Source organism: Chiloscyllium plagiosum, chromosome 7 (assembly GCF_004010195.1).
Source record: "Chiloscyllium plagiosum isolate BGI_BamShark_2017 chromosome 7, ASM401019v2, whole genome shotgun sequence".
Taxonomy (NCBI): Eukaryota; Metazoa; Chordata; class Chondrichthyes; order Orectolobiformes; family Hemiscylliidae; genus Chiloscyllium; species Chiloscyllium plagiosum.
Window position 1 is genome coordinate 61,715,895 of NC_057716.1, and position 23,294 is coordinate 61,739,188.

The 23,294-nt window shown below is 39.4% G+C and overlaps 1 protein-coding gene and 1 long non-coding RNA gene across 5 annotated transcripts in view; one reads left to right on the plus strand and one right to left on the minus strand.

Annotated features, from left to right (window-relative positions):
* The window catches only part of LOC122551638 (potassium voltage-gated channel subfamily H member 7-like), a 461,508-nt gene that overhangs the window by 154,034 nt on the left and 284,180 nt on the right, over positions 1-23,294 (minus strand). For all 4 annotated transcript variants that reach the window (XM_043693876.1, XM_043693877.1, XM_043693875.1 and 1 more), the window contains one exon: positions 2,758-2,972. In XM_043693876.1, coding sequence (XP_043549811.1) covers positions 2,758-2,972 — 215 coding nt within the window. The remainder of the gene's footprint in view (positions 1-2,757; positions 2,973-23,294) is intronic.
* LOC122551639 overlaps positions 1-23,294 on the plus strand; it is a 58,162-nt gene that overhangs the window by 17,766 nt on the left and 17,102 nt on the right. The gene's annotated exons all lie outside the window — the stretch shown is intronic.

Genomic DNA, 23,294 nt, shown 5'->3' on the forward strand with positions numbered 1-23,294 from the left:
GCATTGAAAATGATGTATGTGGCATCATTATTCCTTACTGCACATCATGCAGTTTTGGTTGAAGAAAGGTTGCAAAAATTACTTTATGCAGGATGTGCTTCTCTCCTCTTAAGTGCAAAAAACAATGATATTGTTCAAAGGATAATTGTATTGATATGTAAAAGGAACTGTACCTAGCTTTCTCTAGATGCCAGTGATTTTTTTATTTTTGTGCTGTCTCATGTGTTTGAGGTGATGGATATGATAACTGCATCTCCTATCTCATCCATCACTTAGATTGCATCTGTGTTTTACAATTGAGTCATTTAAGAGATGGTAATTTTTTGACTTATCTGATTTGCAGTCAATGTTCACGGACTGTAGTCCTACAGTTTTATTAAGTCAGGTGCCAGAACATTTAAAGATGAAGATGGGCTTTCTTGAATGATTTTGCAGAGCAATTCTTATTTGCTACAGCATAAAGTCAATTTTGTTAGGACTGATAAAAATCAGAGCTATAGTGAAGGTTTAATGATGATGCAAATCTCTGTAAATAGAGACCATTCTTAATATTGACCATGTTGTTTTCCCTAAGAGACACAGCTCATTGCAACAAGGTCTGGCAATCATCACTAATATAAAGAAAACTTCCAAAATAATCTGAATACAGGCTTAAAACTGTTACATTTCACAGCTTTGGCTTACTGGCCTCATCCCAAAGCTGTCCAAGTACTTCCAACTTGAGGGGACAGCTGTTGAAATGCTCCTTTGCAACAGATATTTTTGAATCCACCTTGAACAAAGGAGGAGTATATGAAGAAGGCTGACCAACAAGCCGCCACAGTGCTTCGCGCGAGCCTGGAAATTGTACATTGGTCTACCCACAATTCTCCCTGTGTTGATAAGATTATCTGCACCTGACCCAAATCCTTAAATGTTGACAGACTAAATCCTTCTAAAACCATATCCAGTATATTCCACCTTCATAGTACTTCTGTGGAAAAGGATTTGTATATCAAAATGGATTATCAGAGACCAAAGAATGATCCCAGACCCATACACTTAGGAGTACCCCAAGATAGGACTTTGAGTTTTAGGAATACCTAAAGAAAGCATCAGCAAAGATTATAATAGAATTAATCTTTTGACCAAATTCATTGGATATATGGAATGCTCCTGTCGCAAACTTTATGCTGACAAACATTACTCCTCATATATCTTCCCATTCAATCCATCTTTGCCTGTCTTACATTTCACTGCTCGAGATAGAGTAACATCTTTGCACAATAACTACCAACAGACATGCTTTAGATCAATAAATGGGAAATATGGGAAGTCACAAATATGTTCCTTCTGACAACCCCATCTATCAAATTTCAGGCTATGAATTGCCACAGTGACAGTGGTCCTTGCTAATGGTATTCAGAATGATCAGGCAGCCCTGACCGGCACTGGACCCTCAGTACAATTCTCTTCAGTAGATGTGCTAACAATACAGCATACTGTAGAATGTCCCCTCTACAAACTAAACATGATTAACTACTTAAACCTCAGCATATGTGGAGGTTATTGCTTGGATTTGGGAATTTCCACTTAAATACATTTACAAGTAAAAATACACATTACAATAGGTTTTGTCTGGACAATCTCCAATCTATTTGGTGTTATATACTTAATTTTGCTTCATTTATTATAATTTTGGTCTGTCCTTCCTTTCATTGTCCTGTGTCAACATCAACCTTTTTGTGTATTATTGCTATGTATTATACCCAAGCAAAAATATACAAATTTAAGAAATAACAAATTGGTTTAAATACAGAAAAAGACAATAATTGTTTCATAAACATTGATTGTCTAATTTCAGGTTATAATTAATGAGTCATATCTTTCATATTACTGATCAACCAGGCAGAAAAAATTACATTCAATATTGAATACATTGCAAGTATTTGGCAACAATTCATGCAAAATATGTTTTTCTTGAAATGGCCTCTTAACATTACATTTGTGCAATATTTTGTTCTCTGGTATTTTCTGTCTGTGATGAATGTCTCCCCTTGTTTTAAGGTGTTTGGCTCTAATTTGCTGAATGCCATAAAAGGTACTTGTACATGTACATGAAGTTTCACATAGATGTGTTTGAATTATTGTGTGGTTGCCTGCAATTGGATTACTAGTGTACATCAAAGTTCAAGGTAGGCACATGAATGAATTAGTCACAGACCCTCAGCAATGAGCTACAGTTCACACATACTTTATATAAACAGTTACAACCTGCTTTGGGTCACAGAGAGCTGAGCTTCCTCAAATGGACACAGTGCTTTGCAGAATATCCAAAATGGAGAAAAAATAAATGTTAAATCAAATGGTGACTGTTCAAAATAGCAACTAAGTGGATGACTTTTATCTTTTCTGAGTTTGATTACTAATACTGAGATACAATGGAATTTGTGTTCATGAGTAAAATCAAGTGTTTCAGTTCTCTAATTCCCTTTAATTGCAGAATAATGCACATAATTTTTTGAAATTTCTTCTCTTCTCCAAATTGAACATAGCATATTTTATCTATTCATTCACTGATGGAACAGATGAAATAATTAGATTTATTTCTTGGCCAGGTTAACTCTGTGATTACAGTCAATGTTTACTGGAACTTGCAAGAGCAACAAATAGATTTGCATAATTATTGAGGATAATAATTATTAGTGAAAATCATGTTTATACAAGTATGAATAATTTTCTTTGAACTGTACTTTGTCCTATGTGCAATACTCTTACCTGTGTTACTTTTTCTGTCACGTTGTGCGTTCTTTCCTTCACTTTAGGTGCAATGATGGTCTTCTCTGATGAAGGTGGGGATGAACTCTTCTTTTCAGCTTTTATATCAGAAAAGTTCAGGGTGATTTGAGGAATCTTGCTAATTGTGTTATATTTGTTGAGATTAGAATCTGATGTGGAACCCAATAGGCTTGACTTGATATGATTAAAAGGGCCTGAGGAAAATTCACAGTAAAACAAGTGAGGATATATTCTGTACACCAGATATTTTACACAAATTCACATCTTATGTTCTCTCAAGATGCAATTGTATCTTGAACTTTTTGATTATCCTTATGGGAAGGACCATTTCATTAATTTAATAATAATGACAAAAATATAAATAACTAATTTCAGTTATTACAGTTGAATGCATTTTCAAAATGCATGAACTTTTTGCATGATTGTTTTCATCTGCTCAAAGTATGGAAATTCCCATTGTACATAGTGCAATATCAAATGCAGAACCTTAATTAGATATGACATTGCATGCAAGCTTTTGCGATTACAAATGATCTACACATATCATCTAGAATTTACTAAAAATCAAACTATGAACAGATTATCACATACTCAATAAACAGTCAGTCAATGGTCATTGCTTGATCAACTACAGATGCACATGTATTTCTGCTAGAGTTGAGAACTGTATAGTTCAAAAAATTTTGTTATTTTTACAGGTTCAATATATATCTATATTTTGAAAGACTAAGCAAATGGTTCAGTCTAACATGTTTCTGAAAGTCTTTAACACAAGTTAATAGTGTTTCAAAACACATACTTTCGAAAACTAATTTCCTACCATCAGCTATGATCCATGAATGAAGTCATGTTACCAATTAAGATCAAGTAATGCTTTGTCACTAAAATAAATTTTTATCCTTACTTATATTACACTTACCCCTGTTTAGTTTTAATATTGTAATATCTATTTTATACAAACCACATGACATTTTTCCATTTGTGCTAACTAAAGTGATAGTGCCATTTGATTATATACTTCCTTGCATTTTTATGTGCTGTTATTTTATTTTAAATCTGTCTTTGATTTCCTTGACCAGAAAATTCACTATAAACATGGTAAAAAATATACGGCATCTTTGGGAACTCATGATGGTGACTAACTCTGCCCTTTGTATGGCATGCGTGTACTTTACTGTTTGATAGTGCTGGCTTGTTACTGTTGATAACATTGGTTACCTGATGATTAGATTCAGCAAATAGAAACTGAAAGAATTGAGAATGCTGTAAATCAGAGAGAAAAATAGAAATTGCTGGAAAAGCTCAGCATGATAAGGCAATGCAGGATGACACTAAGTAGAAAAGCAAGTGAGCAGTCTTGAGATCTAGCCTGGCCAATCCAAGAGCTGAGTGCTTGTCTTTTTACCTAAAGTGTCCCTGCTGCAGCCTTTCAATGCTAATTGCTTCTTCTTCATGCCAGGTATTACTTTCTGTCTGATTCTGCCACACATCCTGCCTTTGCCTATGCTGCTTTGACCCCCCAATAAGATTCTGCCCAATGTCTTCTTCATCTTCTGAAAGTTTCCATAAAAGCAAATAGTTCACTTATCTATCCTATTAATTTTATTTTTAATTTTAAATACATCAACTAGACCAAATCTTTTGTGCAAAGGCTAAGCAGGTTGGCTTTACTCCGTGGAGTTTAGAAGAATAAGAGGCAATCACATTGAAACATACAGGACTCTTAGTGGGGCTTGACAGCATAAATGCAGAGAGGATACTTCCCCTCATGGGAAAGCCTAGGACCAAGCAGCATAGTGCCAGAATAAAGGGGTTCCAATTTAAGACTGAGATGAGGAAACATTTCTTCTCTCAAACAGTTGTGAATCTTTAGAACTCCTTGCCACAGAGAGTTGAGGGGGCAAGGCCCTTGTGTATCTTTAAGGCTGAGATAGATAAATTCTTCATTGGTCGGGGAATGAACAGTTACGGGGAAAATGCAGCAAAGAGGATGTGAGGAATGTCGGGATCAGCCATGATTCTATTGAATGGCAGAGCAGGCTCAAGGAGCCAAACATAAGAAATGGATGTCATGGTCTAACTTCCATTCTTTTGAACTGAAGAGAATAAAATCAAATTTCATGTGTTTTTATTTTGACAACTCTTGTATCATTCTGCTGAATCTGCTCTCTATCTCTTCAAAGGTCAATTTTTTTGCGGTTTGGTTTCAAAACTGAGCGTAGTACTCTAAATGGAAACTGATGAAAGTTCTAGTCAATTGAAATATCACTTTCTGACAATTTGATTCCAATTCTTGTGTGATAAAGTCTAATTTTCCATTCAAAATTTTGATTACCTTTAGTATCTGTACAAATGTTTTTACCGATTTGTGCAAACAAAGGCATAAATCACTTGTTCCTCTATAGTTCTTATTTTCTTATCATTCAGAAAATATTCCAAATGATCATGTTCAGATCCAAAGTGAATTATCTCACACTTTCCCGGATTGAACTCCATCTGCCACACTTTGCCCAGTCACTCCATAATCTATTGTAATGTTCAACTTCAATTCACACAGTTTAACTGTGTCTCTAAATTTAATTGAATCTGTGAACTTGGATATGCATTTGTTGTGGGCATGGGAATAATAGTGAGTTATCACTATTAATCACTTCTCAATTGGCTGCAGATAATTATGTTTTAAAGTGGAAATATTTCATATTCCTACATGACCGCTCCTGGCACCTAATGAAAGTTGCACCTCGATCAACATATGGCACTGGGTAAGAGTTATTTTAGGAAGTTCACTGCTATCTTTGCTCCTTTTTTTTTTGTTTAGGTCCTTTGGGCCTATCAAGTGATCAGTAGTACAGTATATGTCATCATTGAGTATCTACAGAAAAAACACTGTTCTTAGAAAACAGGAAGGTTTACTTCATGATTGCAATAAGAATAACCAAATTTGGTTTGGCATTATTGCAAGGATATTATGGAGCTGGTACATCCCCAAAAGCTCGAGCAGAACTACACAGATTATGTATTACATTTGTTGAATGGATGAGCCAATGTAACATGACCATTATGTTTTTCAGTACCATCATCTCATACAACAAAAGTTTTATTTGTTGAGTGCTATACATTGCAATAATAAACAAAACACAGGTCTTAAGTTTAAAAAAGGAGACATGTTTACTTCTTAATACCTGGATGTATTCACAATCACAATCACTTAACCACACATACATACACAAACATGAAAAATGATAACAAGAGAGGGAGCATATGCTCTAGTCTTGACTTTTCATCACATCATTTTAATACATGAAAGTCTTGACTACAAGATTGAAGTGTTGCAGGCCTGATGATTCCTTTTTGATTTCCTGGAGAAATGGAGAACAGAAGTTTCTGATGATGAATTCACAGTAGCTCACTGCTTGCTGCAGCAGGTTTTTGGCTTCAGTCCAGCTGAGGTGCGTTCGACCTCATATAGTTAAGATCAGGTTTGGCTCTTCAAGATAGTAGGTTTATGATATCCCTAATTCTCTTCTTGCTATTTAATTTCAGGCAGAGTCCTTGCTTTGTTGGTCTCACTCTATCTGTCGGCATTGTTTCACTGAGTCTGCTCACCAAATGTGTGTTTATAAGTATACCTGCAAGGACTGCAACAAACATTACATTGGACAGATGGGCAGGAAACTAGCCACCAGAATTCATGAGCACCAATTAGCCATCAAAAGAGATGGCCAACTATCATTAGTATCGATACACACAGACGAAGGTGACACCAGTTTGACTGGGACAATACATCCATCCTGGGACAGTCTAAACAAAGACATGCACAGGAATTCCCAGAGGCCTGGCATTCAAACCGGAACTTCATTAATAAATGTATCGATTTGGACCCCATTTACCAAGCTATCAGGAAAAGAACCGGAAGTGATATCACCCTGCACAACAGATCAAGACAGATAAATAGCAAGTGGGACAGTACACCAGCACTTCATCAGAGGCTCACTGATGATGTTACCTAGCATGGTGATGAAACATCTGCAAACAAATCTATTAGCTCAGCGAGCAAATTTACAACTTGAACCACAACCTACAAATCTTCTCCAAAAGCGCAATAAATATCCCTATCACAATCTCGCTTCTGCCAAGTGTCCATTGTAACTGTTTTGTCATTTCCCACTTAACTTGTCCCTGGTGACTTCGTGCATTGACTTACAATAATGTTTGAGTTTCATTCATTTATATCTCCAGCTAAAAGAATGGGTTTCCAGTCACAGTGATTCTGTGGAATTCCATTCACAGTCAAAAGGTTTCGTAGGCTATTGTGAACTAGGCTTCTGAAGTTACTCAGACAAACTGGTAATCATAAAATTCATAGGAAAGATATGTTGCATTTTAATGTCTTATTAATGAAACGTCATGTAAATTAATTTATAGTTTATTGCTTTGATTAAGCAAACAACTTAATTTTCAGCTGTGTGTTCTTTTTTATTTATTCATTTGTGTGATGTTTGCATCACTGCCTGGCCAGCATTTATTACCTGTCTCTAGTTGCGCTTGAGAAGGTGGTGATGGGCTGCCATTTTGTACCGCTGGATTCCAACTGCTGTGGGATGATCCACAATGCCATTTGGGAGAGAATTCCAGGATTTTGATCCAGTGACAGTGAAGTAAAGGTGATATATTTCCAAGTCAGGATGGTAAGTGGCTTGGAGGGGAACTTGAAAACTGTGGTGTTCCAATATATCTTCTGCTCTTGTCCTTTGGGATGGAAGTGATCTTGGATTTGGATGGTGCTATCTGAGGATCTTTGATGAATTTCTGCTGTACATATTGCTGCTACTGAGTATCGATGATGGAGGGAATGGATACTTGCAGATGTAGTGCCAATCAAGTGGCCTGCTTGGCCCTGGTTGGTGTCTAGCTTCTTGATTGTTGTAGGGAGTTTATTTCATCACACTCCTGACTTGTGCCTTGTAGATCATGGACTGAGCTTTGGGGAGTCAGGAGGTATCTTACTTGCTTCAGTAGTCATAGCCTCTGACCTGCTCTTGTAGCCACTGTGTTTATGCAGTGAGTTCAGTTGAGTTTCTGGTCAACGGTAACCCCAAAAGTGTTGATATTAGGACATTCAGTGGTGGTATCACCATTGAATGTCAAAGGGCAGTGGTTGGACTGTCTCTTACTGGAGCTGGTCATAGCCTGACATTTGTGTGGTGTGAATGTTACTTGCCACTTGTCAGCCCAAACCTGAATATTGTCCAGATCTTGCTGCATTTGAACATGGATTGCTTTAGTATCTGAGGAGTCATAAATGGTGCTGAACATTATATAATCATTTGCAAACATCCCTACTTCTGGTCTTATGATGGAACAAAGGTCATTGATGAAGCAGCTGAAAATGGTTGGGCTAAGGACACCACCCTGCGGAACTCCTGCAAAGATGTCCTGGAGCTGGGATAACTGACTTCCAACAACCATTACCATCTTCCTTTGTGTCAGGTATGACCCTAACCACTGGAGAGTTTGCCTCTTGTTACCCAGTGATTACAGTTTCACTAGGGCTCCTTGATGCCACACTCAGTCAAAAGAAGCCTTGATATCAAGGGCTGTCACTCTCACCTCATCTTTAGAATTTTGCTGTTTTGTCCATGTTTGAACCAAGGCTGTAATAAGGTCAGGAGCTGAGTGGCCCTTGTGGAACCAAAACTTGGTGTCACTGAGTAGGTTATTGCTGAGCAGGTACTGCTTAATAGCACTGTTAATGATACCTTGACTGATAATTGAGAGGAGACTGATGGGGTAGTAATTGGCTGGGTTGGGATTTGTCCTGCTTTTTTATGTACAGGACATACATGGACAATTTTCCATATTGTCAGGTACATGCTGGGCGGCACGGTGGCACAGTGGTTAGCACTGCTGCCTCACAGCACCAGAGACCCGGGTTCAATTCCTGCCTCAGGCGACTGACTGTGTGGAGTTTGCACGTTCTCCCCGTGTCTGCGTGGGTTTCCTCTGGGTGCTCCGGTTTCCTCCCGCAGTCCAAAGATGTGCAGGGTCAGGTGAATTGGCCATACTAAATTGCCCATAGTGTTAGGTAAGGGGTAAATGTAGGGGTATGGGTGGGTTTCGCTTCGGCGGGTCGGTGTGGACTTGTTGGGCCGAAGGGCCTGTTTCCACACTGTAATGTAATCTAATGTAATCTAATGCCAATGTTGTAACTGAACTGGAACAGCTTGGCTAGGGGAGCAGCAAGTTCTGGGCCACAAGTCTTCAGTACTATTGCCTGAATGTTGTTAGGCCCCATAGCCTTTGCTGTATCCAGTGTCTCCAATTGTTCCTTGATATCATGTGGCTGATGTCTGTAATGCTGGGGACCACTGGAGGAGGCCGAGATGGATCATCCACTTGGCACTTCTGGCTGAAGATTGCTGCAACTGTTTCAGCCTTATCTTTTGCACTGATGTACTGGGCTCTTCCATCATTGAGGAGATGAATATTTTTGAAGTCTCCTCCTCCATTGAGTTGTTTAATCATCCACTACAATTCATGCCTGGATATGGCAGGACTGCAGAGCTTAGATCCGATCCATTGGTTGTCAGATCGCTTAGTGCTTTCTATCACTTGCTGCTTATGCTGTTTGGAATGCAAGTAGTCCTGTTTGATATCTTCATCAGGTTGACACCTCATCTTTAGGTATGCATGGTGCTACTCCCAGCATGTCCGCCTCCACTCTCCATTGAGGGATATGCCAGGCCATGAGGTTACAGATTGTGCTGGAATACAATTCTGATGCTGCTGATGGCCCACAGCACCTCATGGATGCCCAGTCTTGAGTTGCTAGATCTATTCCAAAGCTGTCCCATTTAGCACTGTGATGGTGCCACACAACATGATGGAGGTTATTCCCAATGTGAAGGTGGGAACTCGTCTCCACAAGGACTGTGTGGTTATTACTCTTACTGATACTGTCATGGACAGATGGCAGATTGGGAAGGATGAGGTCAAGTATGTTTTTCCCTCTTATTGATTCCCTCACCACCTGCTGCAGACCAGGTCTAGCAGCTATGTCCTTTTGGACCTGATTGGCTCAATCAGCAATACTGCTGCTGAGCTACTCTTAGTGGTGGCCATTGAAATCCCCCACCCAGAGTACATTTTGTGCCCTTGCTATCCTCAGTGTTTCCTCCAGGTGTTGTTCAAAATGAAGGACTACTGATTCATCATCCAAGGGAGGACGGTACGCGGTAAATAGCAGGAGGTTTCCTTGCACATTTAACCTGAAGCCATGAGACTTCATGGAGTCCAGATGCAATGTTAAAGACTCCCATCAATTTCCTCCCAACTGTATACTACTGTGCCGCCATTTCTGCTGGGTCTGTCCTGCCAGTGGGACAAGACATATCCAGGGATGGTGATGATAGTGTCTGGGACATTGTCTGTAAGATATGATTCCATGAATATGACTGTGTTAGGCTATTGCTTGACTGGTCTGTGAGATAGCCCTCCCAATGTTGGCACTAGCCCCCAGCTATTAGTAAGGAGGACTTCGCAGTGTCGTCAGGGCTGTTTCTGCCGTTGTCTTTCCTGGTGACTATGCCAGGTGATCCATCCAATTTCGTTTCTTTGAGACTCATGTAGTGTAATGTCATGTATATTGATAGAAACAAAAATAGGTCATGTGGCTTCTCAACCATGCTCCGTTTTGTTTCTAAATGCAATGTGCTCATTTTCCATAAATTAATGAATATAACTATATGGTTGTTACAATATCTCAATTCCATCATCCAAATCATTAATATTTTTGGTGAAAAGCTGACGGTCTAGTACAGAATCTACCACTTGTCACATCCCAGTCAGGAAACTAACTCTACCTTTGTCTTCTAACTCACAATTAATTATCAACCTATGTCCAAGGCAATCAAGTGTTTTACTATTTGCTAATCTTGGAAACAAACCCTTTGGTCCAACCAGTCTATGCTGAACATTATCTCAAATTAGACTAGCCCCATCTGCCTTTTCCTGGCCCATATCCCTCCAGACCTTCCTTGTTCACATACTCATCCAAATGCTTTGTAAACTTTATCAGATATCACCTGAAAACACATGTTGAAAAAAAAAGACATTCTCTGATTTACAATGAAAGTGACTTTCTCAAGAAACTCAGCTAGATTAGTTAGATTGATCATAGATTATAAATTTATGATGAGTGTCATCAGTCATCTGATGATTGGATACGTACATAGATTGCACATATCCCCTTCCATGTTTGGATATAAGCTACAGTGGCAAACCTAAAACCATTTTAATAGTCTTTCTGATAATTGATTGTTTTCAGAGTTTTATATTTAAGATTCTCTGGAAATCTAATTTTAAGTTGATCAAATCAAATATTTCTTAAGTTTCTGTTCACCCACCAGACAGTTGTTCAGCTCCACAATCTAATGCACGTATATCAATAAAAAGAGAAGCTGCAGAAACTAAATCATACCTGAGAAAGTATGACTAAATTATGTTACAGATTTCAAGCAAACTAATCACCAGGCTTCTCCACAAAAAAAAATCTGTGGCCACTGACACCAGTCTGGAATTTTGCAATTTGAGACATTTCCGATTTTGGCAAGGCACACCAGTCAGTAACTTATAGATTTGCCACATAAGTGATAATTGCCTTATTTGCTTGAGTAAATCATTGTATTTCTTTCTACATAGAAAACCAACAGAAATATGACAGAGCTAAGCAATTTTATGGGCTAATTTGATTGCCATAGCTCCAGAGTTTTATGGATTATATCTATGTAACCCATTGCACAATTTCACTCCTTCTGCAAACAATGATTCCATCTTCCTATGTTTTGCTTATTATATAATTATAGCACTAGTTTCTACAAGTTAGTATTCACTTGAAATCCAGTAACCCAACTTCTTCATTTTAAAGTTATAGCTGTGGTTCTTCATGAAAACATTGCACCAGTTTTGAAGAACAAAGTGGGAAGAAGAGATAATGAAGGAGGAGGAGTCTGTAATAAAAGATAGGATAAAAAGGCCAGAACTGTTACAGTAATGGAGAGTTTCTTAGTCATGGCAAAAATGGCTCCTGAGCCCCAAGTCCAAACTCTAAACATGGCATCTACAATTTTGTGAGGCTTGGAAAAAGTGGGGCAGCTTCAAAATTTCATGTCTGTGGATCACTAAGACAGCTGACAGGATAAAACAGCAGCTGACTCCAGTCATGCCTGATTTTTGACATTTAAGAGTACAAAAATAACATGCATAATTTAGACTTGATAAGAGGATGTTTAACTCTGCTTGGTTGCTTGGGTAGGTAGGGTAAACATTTTAGTGTTAACATACTCTTTTTCCTATGGTCTCAGGGCACCTTTAGGGTAGGTCAAGTGCTCTTTGGGCAAGGTAAGGTACATTTTGGTATTATTTGATGTAGCTCTGAATGTAAGCAGAAAATTTGTAAATGCATTGAACTGCTAATTGTAGTTATTAAGAGACCTGTCATCAGTGTTGTCTATAGAGCTGCCAAAAATAACTGTCAAATAAAACTAACAAAGGGAGGTATGGCTCTGGAACAGCACAGCAGGTCAGGCAGCATCCGAGGAACAGGAGCATCAATGTATTGGCCATAAGCCCTTCATCAGGACATTCTTGATGAAGGGCTTATTCCCAAAACGTCAATTTTCTTGCTCCTCGGATGCTGCCTGACCTGCTATGTAGTTCTAGCACCACACTTTTCGACTCTGATCTCCAGCATCTGCAGGCCTCACTTTCTCCTATCAAAGGGAGGTGCCAAGTTGTCAAGGCTTTTAAAACTTGTGCCCTTTAAATATTTTAAAGGAATTGCAGTTTCTTAGGATAGTGGAGAAGGCATTTGGTATGCTTCCCTTTATTGGTCAGAGTATTGAGTAAAGGAGTTGGGGGGTTATGTTAGGCTGTACAGGACAATGGTTAGGCCACTGTTGGAATATTGCATGCAATTTTGATCTCCTTCCTATCAGAAAGATGTTGTGAAACTTGAAAGGGTTCAGAAAAGATTTACAAGGATATTGCCAGGGTTGGAGGATCTGAGCTACAGGGAGAGGCTGAACAGGCTGGGGCTGTTTGCCCTGGAGTTTCGGAGGCTGAGGGGTGACCTTATAGAGGTTTACAAAATTATGAGGGGCATGGATAGGATAAATAGGCAAAGTCTTTTCCCTGGGGGCGGGGAGTCCAGAACTAGAGGGCATAGGTTTAGGGTGAGAGGGGAAAGATATAAAAGAGACCTAAGGGGCAACTTTTTCACGCAGAGGGTGATACGTGTGTGGAATGAACTGCCAGAGGATGTGGTTGAGGCTGGTACAATTACAACATTTAAGAAGCATTTGGATGGGTATATGAATAGGAAGGGTTTGAAGGGATATGGGCCAGGTGCTGGCAGGTGGGACTAGATTGGGTTGGGATATCTGGTCGGCATGGACAGGTTGGACCGAAGGGTCTGTTTCCATGCTGTACAACTCTATAACTTTGTGACTCTATGCTTGCTCTTTTACTTTGTGTGTTGATATAAACCAAAAGATTATCATTACTGGATTAGAATGTAACCTTCCATTCCCACTTTGGGGTGCCTGTAAATTCAGTTTGAATGAGACCTTCAAGTGGTTATGGATTTTTGAACTGATATCATGATCAACTACTCTCCATTTGTCTGAATGAACACAGCTAATTTACATTTAAGAATCTCAAACTACCCATGATGATACATCCTAGTTGATCAGTGCCTCATTCACTCCTTAAACATATACTCTTTTCATTCCCAATCACAGTGCCAGTATTGTCCAGAAACAATGAGATGCATTGAAGCAATATGACAAGGCTCCTTCAATAGCACCTTCCAACTTTAATTTTAATCATATAGAAAGACAAGTACAGCAGATTTGTGAATACACCACCACCTGCAAGTGCCACGTCCCTCCTCATCCCCCAAATCAGACATAGCCTGACTTGGAACTGTATTGCTATTTCTCCACTGCTGTTGGGCCAAATCCTGGAACTCTCTCTCTAATAGCACTGGGGCTGTAACTGTATCACCTGGAATTCAAGGTTTCAAGATGGTGACTCACCACCCACTTCAGGGAGCCAGTTAGAGATGGAGAGTGAATGAAACACATTCCAAGAACAAGGGAAGAGCAAGGAGGATGTAATAGTCCAATTAATTATAAGTCAATCAGCCTCAGCTCAGTTCGAGGCAAATTATTGGAAGAAGGTCTCTGGGCCACCTATGCCCATTGGTGATAACCTTCATGGTCACTCCCTCCCCCCTCTTTCCTCCCTTTCAAACTTGTCCCCACCCCCACCTCTAGACACCCTTTCATTCTGATTCCTGCAATCCCCTGGACTAAGTTTAAGGTCAGGATTTTCTTTATTGGGAAGGACTGATAACCCTGCAGTTGTCAGCACTTCAGTCTAAACAAGAGCTGTTCACCATTCAATTAGCTAGCAGCTTTCTAAGGCTGGACTTCGTTTCATAATAGGGCACAAATCAAACAGTCTAGCAATTAACATTGCTTCCAGCATTAACTTGCTGAGGGCAGCCATCACTTTTATGGGCTGACTCACCACAGATATTTTTTCACTGAGTCTTTAGGGACTACAGTGCCTGCTAAAATCCAAGGAATAATAGATTCTGCCATACTGTGTTGCCTGAATGTATTCATTTTTGTAATTGATATAACAAATGAAGTACATTTATTTAATTGATAAATAAATCCTTTCACAGCAATTATGTAGTCTGTACATTGGAGTAATTGGACCTCCATTGATCCTAACTTTAAGGCCAGTGGTTGTGAGGGGTGATAAATGAAATGGAGAAAGGAAGATCCTTCCAGTAGTGTGAAATCAATTTCTCAGCCATTGTTTCAAGATTCTTTGCTGTAAGGAATGCTGAAAAAAATCCAGTGTGATACATATTAATATACGAATTAGATTGGTTAGGTGGGTTGAAAGATTTATTCTGATTTTTAAGATTAGGCCTTTTTAATTATTGGAGGTAAACTGTGGCAGCAGTTGCAGTATGTAATAATCAGCAGGAGGCTTTCTCACCTATTTGTGATCTGATGCCATGTACTTTCATGAGATCTGGATTCAATGTTGAGGAGTCACAGGGCAGCTCAGTCCTAACTGTGTACCATTGAACCCATGTAAGTAATATGCCTTAAAAATCCTAATCTGTGACCTGCTCGTGAGCCACAGTATTTGGCTACACCAGTTCAGTTCATTTCAATGATGGAGAAGGAAAAACCCAGGGATGGCATTAGTGCTGTCTGGGACATGGTCTATAAGGTATGATTCCATGAGTGCATCAATATCGGGATGTTGATTAGGTTGTGGGACAGTTTTCCAGATATTACTAAGGTCTTTGAAGGGTTTGCTTTTGTTGTTTCTGGTCCTTTGTCAATACCAGATGGTCTGTTCACTTTTATTTCGATTTTTGGACTTTGTAGTGGTTGATCCAATTGGGTGAATTGATAATTAATTTTATAGGCTAGTTAAGGTTCAGTTGTATTGCTGTGACTGGAGTCACATGTAGGTAAGGATGGAAGATTTCCTTCCTGAAAGGGCATTAGGTAAATCAGGTGAGTTTTTCAACAATCCACAATGGTTTAGTGGACAACCATTTTTACCAGCTTTTATGATTCCAGACTTAATAGTTTGATTCCAACAGTTACAAGAAAGGTCAGAGTCAAAGAATTTTGCATCAAATAACACATGTCCGGTCTCTCCAAAGCCTGTCTGCTATCTTCAAGACACAAATAGCAATACTGTGCAACATCTACAAGATACACTGCAGAAATTCACCAAGGCTACTTAGACAGTACTTTCCAAACCCATAACCTCACTGCCATCCAAAAGACAATGGCAGCCAATGCATGGGAACAACACCACCTTCACGTTCCCCAGAAGCTAGCCACTATCCTGACTTGGCAATGTATTGCTATTCCTTCAGTGTTTCAGAGTCAAAAACCTGGAACTTCCCCCAAACCTCAGCAAACCTTGCACCTCCCCCCCCCAACAGAATTGTAGGTCAACTTATAGCACATGGACTGCAGTAGTTCAAGAAGACCATTCACCACCATCTTCTCCAGGGCAAATAAGGACAGAAGATAAATGTTGGCCCAGCCAGCAATGCCAAGGTCCCACCATTCAAAAGACAAAAGAGAAAATCTGCTGTAGTGGAATTCAAACTAACGTCCCCTGAGCATTTGACTCAGCCTTACTAGTCCAGTTACGTTAATACCATACTACTGCTTCTCCCACTTCAAATAAAAAGGCCTCTGTGTCCACTAAATGGAAATATACTTTTTAAAGTCCACAGTTATTCATTCATATTGCTTCTTCACATTTCACTTGAGAATGGAGTTGTTATTTTTAGGTACTACCTGAGCCCAGCATTATATGTAAAACTGTTTACTGGAATAATACATAGCATTGAACTGAATAGTTCTGATGACAAGTCTCAGAAGTTCTAACAATATGTAACTCACTTTTCTTTGGAAAATGCCACTGTATAACAAATGATTTCGATTTGATGGCCTCCATACAATTTATTCTATAAGCTGTTTATTATCTTGATTCTACATATACTTTGGAAAGAAACATTGCGCAAAACTTGTATATATTTTGACTGTGACATGGTTCATCTTGTAGTTATTTACACACATGACACTAGATGAAATAATTTAGCTGAACATGACATTCGGTGCAGTTACCAAAATGGAAACTGTCGAAAGAGAAGAACTGAAGTGGAGGTAGCTCAAACATATGTATTTGTGTTAAGGATTTCCAATTTAAGTTTCACCCATGACACCAATATAAATCCTTCATCTACTTTGCAATACTTTGCTGACTTCTCCTTGATAAATGCAATTCAATATGTTAGTATCAAAACATGGGATTATATTTTGTCCATGGCACTTACTAGATAAATTATCCAATGTTACTTCTAAATTGATATCAGAATTGAATTAAATATAATTGACTGTAACTGATTTTATAATCCTAACAGCAAACAGAATATAAACTATGTTCTTCATGACAACCAAGTAACCCAATAATAACAAAAAAAACCCAAAGTACTGTGAATGCTGGAAATCAGAAACAAAATAGAAATTGTTGGAAAAAGTCAGCAGATCAGGCAGCTTGTGTGGAGAGAAAGTAGCCTTAAGGTTTCGAGTCAAGTGACTGTTCTGAAGAAGGGTCACTGGATCTGAAACATTAACTCTGCTTTGATTGATTGATTGATTGTTGCATGTGAAAAGCTTTGTTTACGCGCAGTACAGGCAGATCATAGTAAGCAAGGATGTACAGATCAAAAAGACTTAGACACAGGCATACAGGCTACATTGCACAGGGTGTGCACTAGGCAGGATCAATGTTAGCAAGATCAGCATTATTTGATGTTAGAGAGTCCATTCATCAGTCTAATAACAGCTGGGAAGAAGCTGTTCCTGAACCTGCTGGTGCGTGTGTTGAAGCTGCTGTGTCTTCTGCCAGACTGAAGATGTTATAGGAGAACATTACTGGGGTGTGATGGGTCTTTGATGATGTTGGCAGACTTTCTGCAGCAGTGAGTCATGTAAATGGAGTCCATGGATGGAAGATTGGCTTCCGTGATGGTTTGGGCGGTGCACACAACCTGCTGTAATTTCTTACGGTCCTGGATAGAGCAATTGCCATACTAACCCTTAGCGTATATTTTCAGTGGTGCAGCTATAGAGCTTGGTGAGGGTCTAATGGACATGCCAAATCTCCTGAGCCACCTGAGGAAGAAGAGGCGTTGTGTGCCTTCTTGACCATCGCATCTACATGGGAAGTCCAGGACAAGTTTGCATGCCCATGTTAGTATCTTTTGAGGCTGAGGAGGAATGAAGTGGTACTCTTGATTGGATGTTCTGTTTGCTGATAAGTAAGATGCTGGATAGTTTCAAGCGAAGGCTGGAAATAATCAATGATCTGGCAATTTAGGTTGATTGAGGATGCATAGTTCATTATGATTTCTCAGGTCCTTACTATGAGTGAATAAGATGGTCTATATGAGAGCACATTGGTGTAGAAAGCCCATGGTGAAATATTGGGATAATGTACAGATGTTTAAAGCAGATCTTTGGGTACTGACAAGAGGCTTGGGAACAGCAATAACTGTCACAGATACAGCAGAGGTTTTATGAGCATACGCAAGCTGAAGGAAAGACATGGTTTCTGTATCTCTGGAGCTATATTGTCTTCCTGGAGCCCTCCTTTAAATCAAACCTTGATAGCTAGCTGAAGGATTACTGATGAAGGACTTATGCTCAAAATGTTGATTTTCCTGCTCCTCTGATGCTGCCTGACCAGCTGTGCTTTTCCAGCACCACAGTCTCAACTCTGATATCCAGCATCTGCTGTCCTCACTTTCTCCTGAAGGAATATTTAGTTGAAATAGTGACAGTTAAGAATATTTATCTGGAGTTGAGGAAGTTTACTAGTGACAGGTTTCAAGCATCAATGGTTGACATGTGAGACCACATCACTTGGATCTTGATGATAGATTGGACTCTCAAGAGCAAAAAAGAGACTATCATCAGGCAGGTGACTGTTGGCACACAGCTTACAGCTCCATTCCTTGTTCCAACCCCCAAGATAAGCTGCTTGTCAATTCTACCCAATGGATACGTCAAAGAGAAGTGCTGGAATTGTGGCAGGTTCTGGGCGCTCAAATGATACTGACCTCGCCTTAGTGTTATTCTGGGAATCGCCCACATCAATGTAGAAGAAAAGGAGAAAGCGGCTCACTTAGAAACCTAAGAACTGAGGAGGCTGAAGTGTTGGTGTTTGAAGGCCCAAGTGGCATAGAGGTCAAATAGTGATGAGCATTTTTCCCTCAAAGTTGTGCAGCAACACAGCCACTCAGATGGTCCATGCTTGTTGATCAATGTTGGATGCATTGACTTCAGATTTCAGAAGCTGCTGTTTCACACTGACCTTGAAGGTCTACACACTGCCATGAACGTTTAGAGGAGTTAGTTGAAAAGGATTGTTGGAATGACCTGTGCATTGTGAATGTGGGGGTGGGGGTTGCGTCTGGTGTGACGAGGCTTATTCCGACCCTGAAAGAAGGTGCAGTGATGAGCTGCCAGGAGGTAGTAACTGTTGCCAAACATATGACCCCTGGACAGCCTGACCAAATTGGACCCCAGTGTGGGTGATCCACCACAGAATCTGGATCCCATTGAAAGTACCAGTACAGATAACAGGCTGAGAATGTCCTCTTGAGCAAATGTTGGATATCATTCCAAATCACACTATTTGCCAAGATTAGTGATGCAAGATGAGAATGCTGCCACAAATGTTGACCTGAACATTCTAGGCATTGTACACAACTGAATGTGCTGCTCCCACAATTTAGCCAATTGTCACTGTGTGCTATGTGTAATTGTAAAGATGGCAAGTTTCAAGCAGTGGAACAGGGCCTTCAACAGCAGGTGGCAATGTTGTTCAAGATCCAGGACTATGTGCTGATGGACGCACTAAAATTTGGGTCAGCTGCTGCCAAGGCACAGTGAGGAAAGATCACTGTCTAAGCAATGAGAGTCCATTCAGTTAGCAGACCCTCTCTTTGCCTCAAAGTATATGTTAATAGTGTCTTGGATAAGGAGGGAAGTGCCTTTGGATTTGCTTTTCTTTAGTACCTGTGCATGTACATAAAGAAAGTTGTTTTATGAATAAAGTATATTTTTGTGAAAAAGAAATGAGCAAACTCTTGAAAAACATGTAGAATGTATTCCTGCTGCAGACGTTGGATGTCGATGTTGGGTGACGTTGGATCTCCGAGGAGTGATAAGCCAGTAAGCCTAGCTCTTTGCCTCGGAGATCTCCAAGATAATATTTCGGTCCAAAATCCACTTTGTGGAGCAAGATGAGACATGCTCACATTCACAGGAAGAGCTCTGTGATCAGCAGCCTAAAGGAAGAAGATGGCTTGGTCATGTCATCTCAGTATGACATCCTGAAGATTAGCAAATCCTTTTATGTCAGACTGTATGACACAAAGTCCACAGATACTGCGGCCTCCCAGTCATTCCTGTCTTCCATAATAGAGGTCTCAGACAGCAGCATGCAGGCGAGGCTAGACTACCTGATGAGCTGACTAAGGCCCTCCAGTCCTTTAAGAAGTGCTAAACTCCCAGAGGTGACAGTGTACCAGTGGAATTGTATTCAGCTCTGTGTGACGTGATTGGTCAGGACCTGCTGGAGGTGTACGACAGTATGCTTCTGACCGCTAGCATGTGTGAAACCATGTGTAGGGGCATCATCACCCTCATCTACAAGCAGAAGGGAAAGAGAGGGAGGAAATTCGAAATTTCTCAGTGCTTAATGCAGATTACAACATCCTGTCCAAGGTCATCACCAATCAGTTACAAAACCTGAACAACAATTATAAGCCTTGGTGCAAAACATTACTTCTGATAATGGAATAATCCAGAAGCCTAGCTCATCAACAGAGCAAATTGTATGTGTGTTTCTAAGAAAGCAGCAGTGTCAACAGTATTACCAAGACAGGAATGCTAAACTGGTTTAAGGTGTATAATCTGATGACATAATGAGAATAAAACTGTTTGGCAAGTTTCTTCCTTGCTCTAATATGTTCAAGCATGGTGGGTACTAAGAGTTACTATATGCAAATCAGAAATTCATTATACTACATGAATTGGCAGCAGTTGACTTTTGCTGATGAGCCTCTTGCAAACAAAACTCCTGCAGTTGACAACTTCTGTGAAATGTATGCACACTTCAGGGTCCTCTGAAGTGTGCATAGTGGGAGACAGTCAACAGTGTACCATTCCTGACAGCACAGCAGGAAGTGTGTACCACTTCTGCCCCTTGCTTTTTCCATTTCCCATGTGATTACTGAAAGTTATAGTACTTCTGGTATGCATCATGGACCTCTGTGATCATACAGCAGAGCCCACTTTTCAGAAGTGAAACAAGTCATCTGCTGATCTGTGGGTGAGTCATAAGAAGAGCCTCCAAGGAAACTAAGAAGGCTCAGTATCATGGAAATCATTCTGGCCCAATTTTAATGCCATTAACATTAGATTTGAAAACACAAAGGCAGCATGGAAGATTTTCAAAATTAAATTTAATTTGTAAATATTCCACTTTACTTCAGTTTCACTTTATTCATATGTGCATCATTGCAGTTTGTTGAGAGTAACTCATTCAGGGAGGACGTGATGACTGACTCCGTGAACTTGGATGAGATGTATCCCAGGCTGTTAAGGAAGGCAAGAGAGGAAATAATAGGAGCCTTCTGCCATTAACTTATTAAAAACTGAAAGAACTGTGGATGCTGGAAATCAGAAACAAAAACAGAAATTGCTGGAAAGGTTAATCAGGTTTGGCAGTATCTGTGGAGAGAAATCAAAATTAATGACCCTTCCTCAAAACTGATGGTAGCTAGGAAAATGTTGTTTTTATGCAGAAGATAGGGTAGCGAGAGGGGGTAAGGAGTAAACAATAGGTGGAGACAGAGCCCAAAGAGAGAGAACAGTTGGACAGACAAAAAAGTGGATAACAACCAGCCTGGGAAAATGAATAGGTACCATCAATTCTGAGGAAGGGTCACTGAACCCAAAACATTAACTCTGATTTATCTTCACAGATGCTGCAAGACCTGCTGTATCTTTGCAGCAATTTCTGTTTTTTGTGACACTAGTTTATCTTTTTTCTCTTGCCTAACAGGGATTTTTAACTTGACCCATGGAAATCCAGAAAGGCTCCTTCCCAGTCAAACATCAATTGAGACTGTCCTTTCAGATCCTTCTTTTCCATAAACACTGTAACTGCCAAGTATGACAACTTTTTCTTATGGTTTGCTAACTCATACTGCTCTTCCTGCACTCCCTGTCAAGTCTATAGTGATAGTTTTAGCCTGGCAGGCTGTTAGTCTTCTTGTTTTTTCCATTGATATGATCTCAGCTGATGGCATGACTGGACAAGTCAGATCCCAGAATGAAATCTAGCTTGATGGATCATCTTGTTTCAAAAAATAACATTGTGGTCTTTCACTGAAACAAGCACACAAGACTGCAGATTTAGTTTTATTAATAAAACAGACTTTATTAGACAAGATAAATAAATATAAAATGTTAAAAATCTAGCCGAAAAAACATTTGCAATATTTTAAATTACATGGTGAAACAAAATACCACCCCAACACCATCATTAACATTTACTCAAAAAAAAAGAAATATTTCCTCGCCCTGTAAAATCTGTTGGTTTGATTTAACTGCCATTTTTTCTCTGTTCATGTCCTGTAAGCTATGAAACATTTTCCTTGGATCCTCATACAACTACCATCTCAGGCATTATCAGCTTTCAATAAACAATGCAGATTTTCAACCAACCTGGTCTAGAAATTTTCTAATATCTCTTTCACTACATATCTTAATTCCATATGTGTGAGGAATCACCTTTTTCCCTAAGGGAGACTAAACTTGTATTTAACTCCTTGAAATTGCCCAAAACCTTTTCAATTCCTCAGTTTTTCAAAGCTAAGTTCAATTCTCGATTATTCAGTTCACCAACAAAACACTGGAAGGCACATACTACGTCAAAATTATTGATCTAGAAAGACTGACTTAGTTAATATTAAATCCTTCAAAACAAAAGACCAATATCCATAACACTGCACACAAGATACCTTTGTTCTGAAGTTTGCTTATTATTCAAGTTTTTGCAGCTATTGATGAGCTGTTTGAGTGATCTGAAAGTGATATTTTATTTAAAGCAGTAGTATTCTGATTTTTTTCTCCTGGATACAGTTTTTTTTCTATAATTGTTATCATTACTGTGATAGAAAAACAATGATGTCCATTGCTATAGTATGTGCTGGATAGCCAAATCACCAACAGATACTCATTGGGTGAGGAGAGTTACCACCGATCCTCCTTTCTACTCTGACTCTGAGGGCCTGTTTGGTTAACAGTGGTAGAGGATTAGCCACTACTCAGTCTTAATTAAAAGTGGCAAATGTCTTAGAAAGAGATGTTTGCAGGTAAAGGGACGGCTGGAAAATGGGAAACCTTCAGAAATTAGATAACAAGAATCCAGAGAAAGTATATTCCTGTCAGGGTGAAAGGGAAGGCTGGTAGGCATAAGGAATGTTGGATGACTAAAGAAATTGAGGATTTGGTTAAGAAAACAAAGGAAGCATATGTCAGGTACAGAAGGATAGATCGAGTGAATCCTTAGAAGAGTATAAAGGAAGTAGGAGTATACTTACGAAGGAAATCAGGAGGGCAAAACAGGGACATGAGATAGCCTTGGCAAATAGAATTAAGGAGAATCCAATGGGTTTTTACAAATATATTAAGGACAAAAGGATAACTAGGGAGAGAATAGGGCCCCTCAAAGATCAGCAAGGAGGCATTTGTGTGGAGCCACAGAAAATGGGGGAGATACAAAATGAATATTTTGCATCAGTATTTACTGTGGAAAAGGAT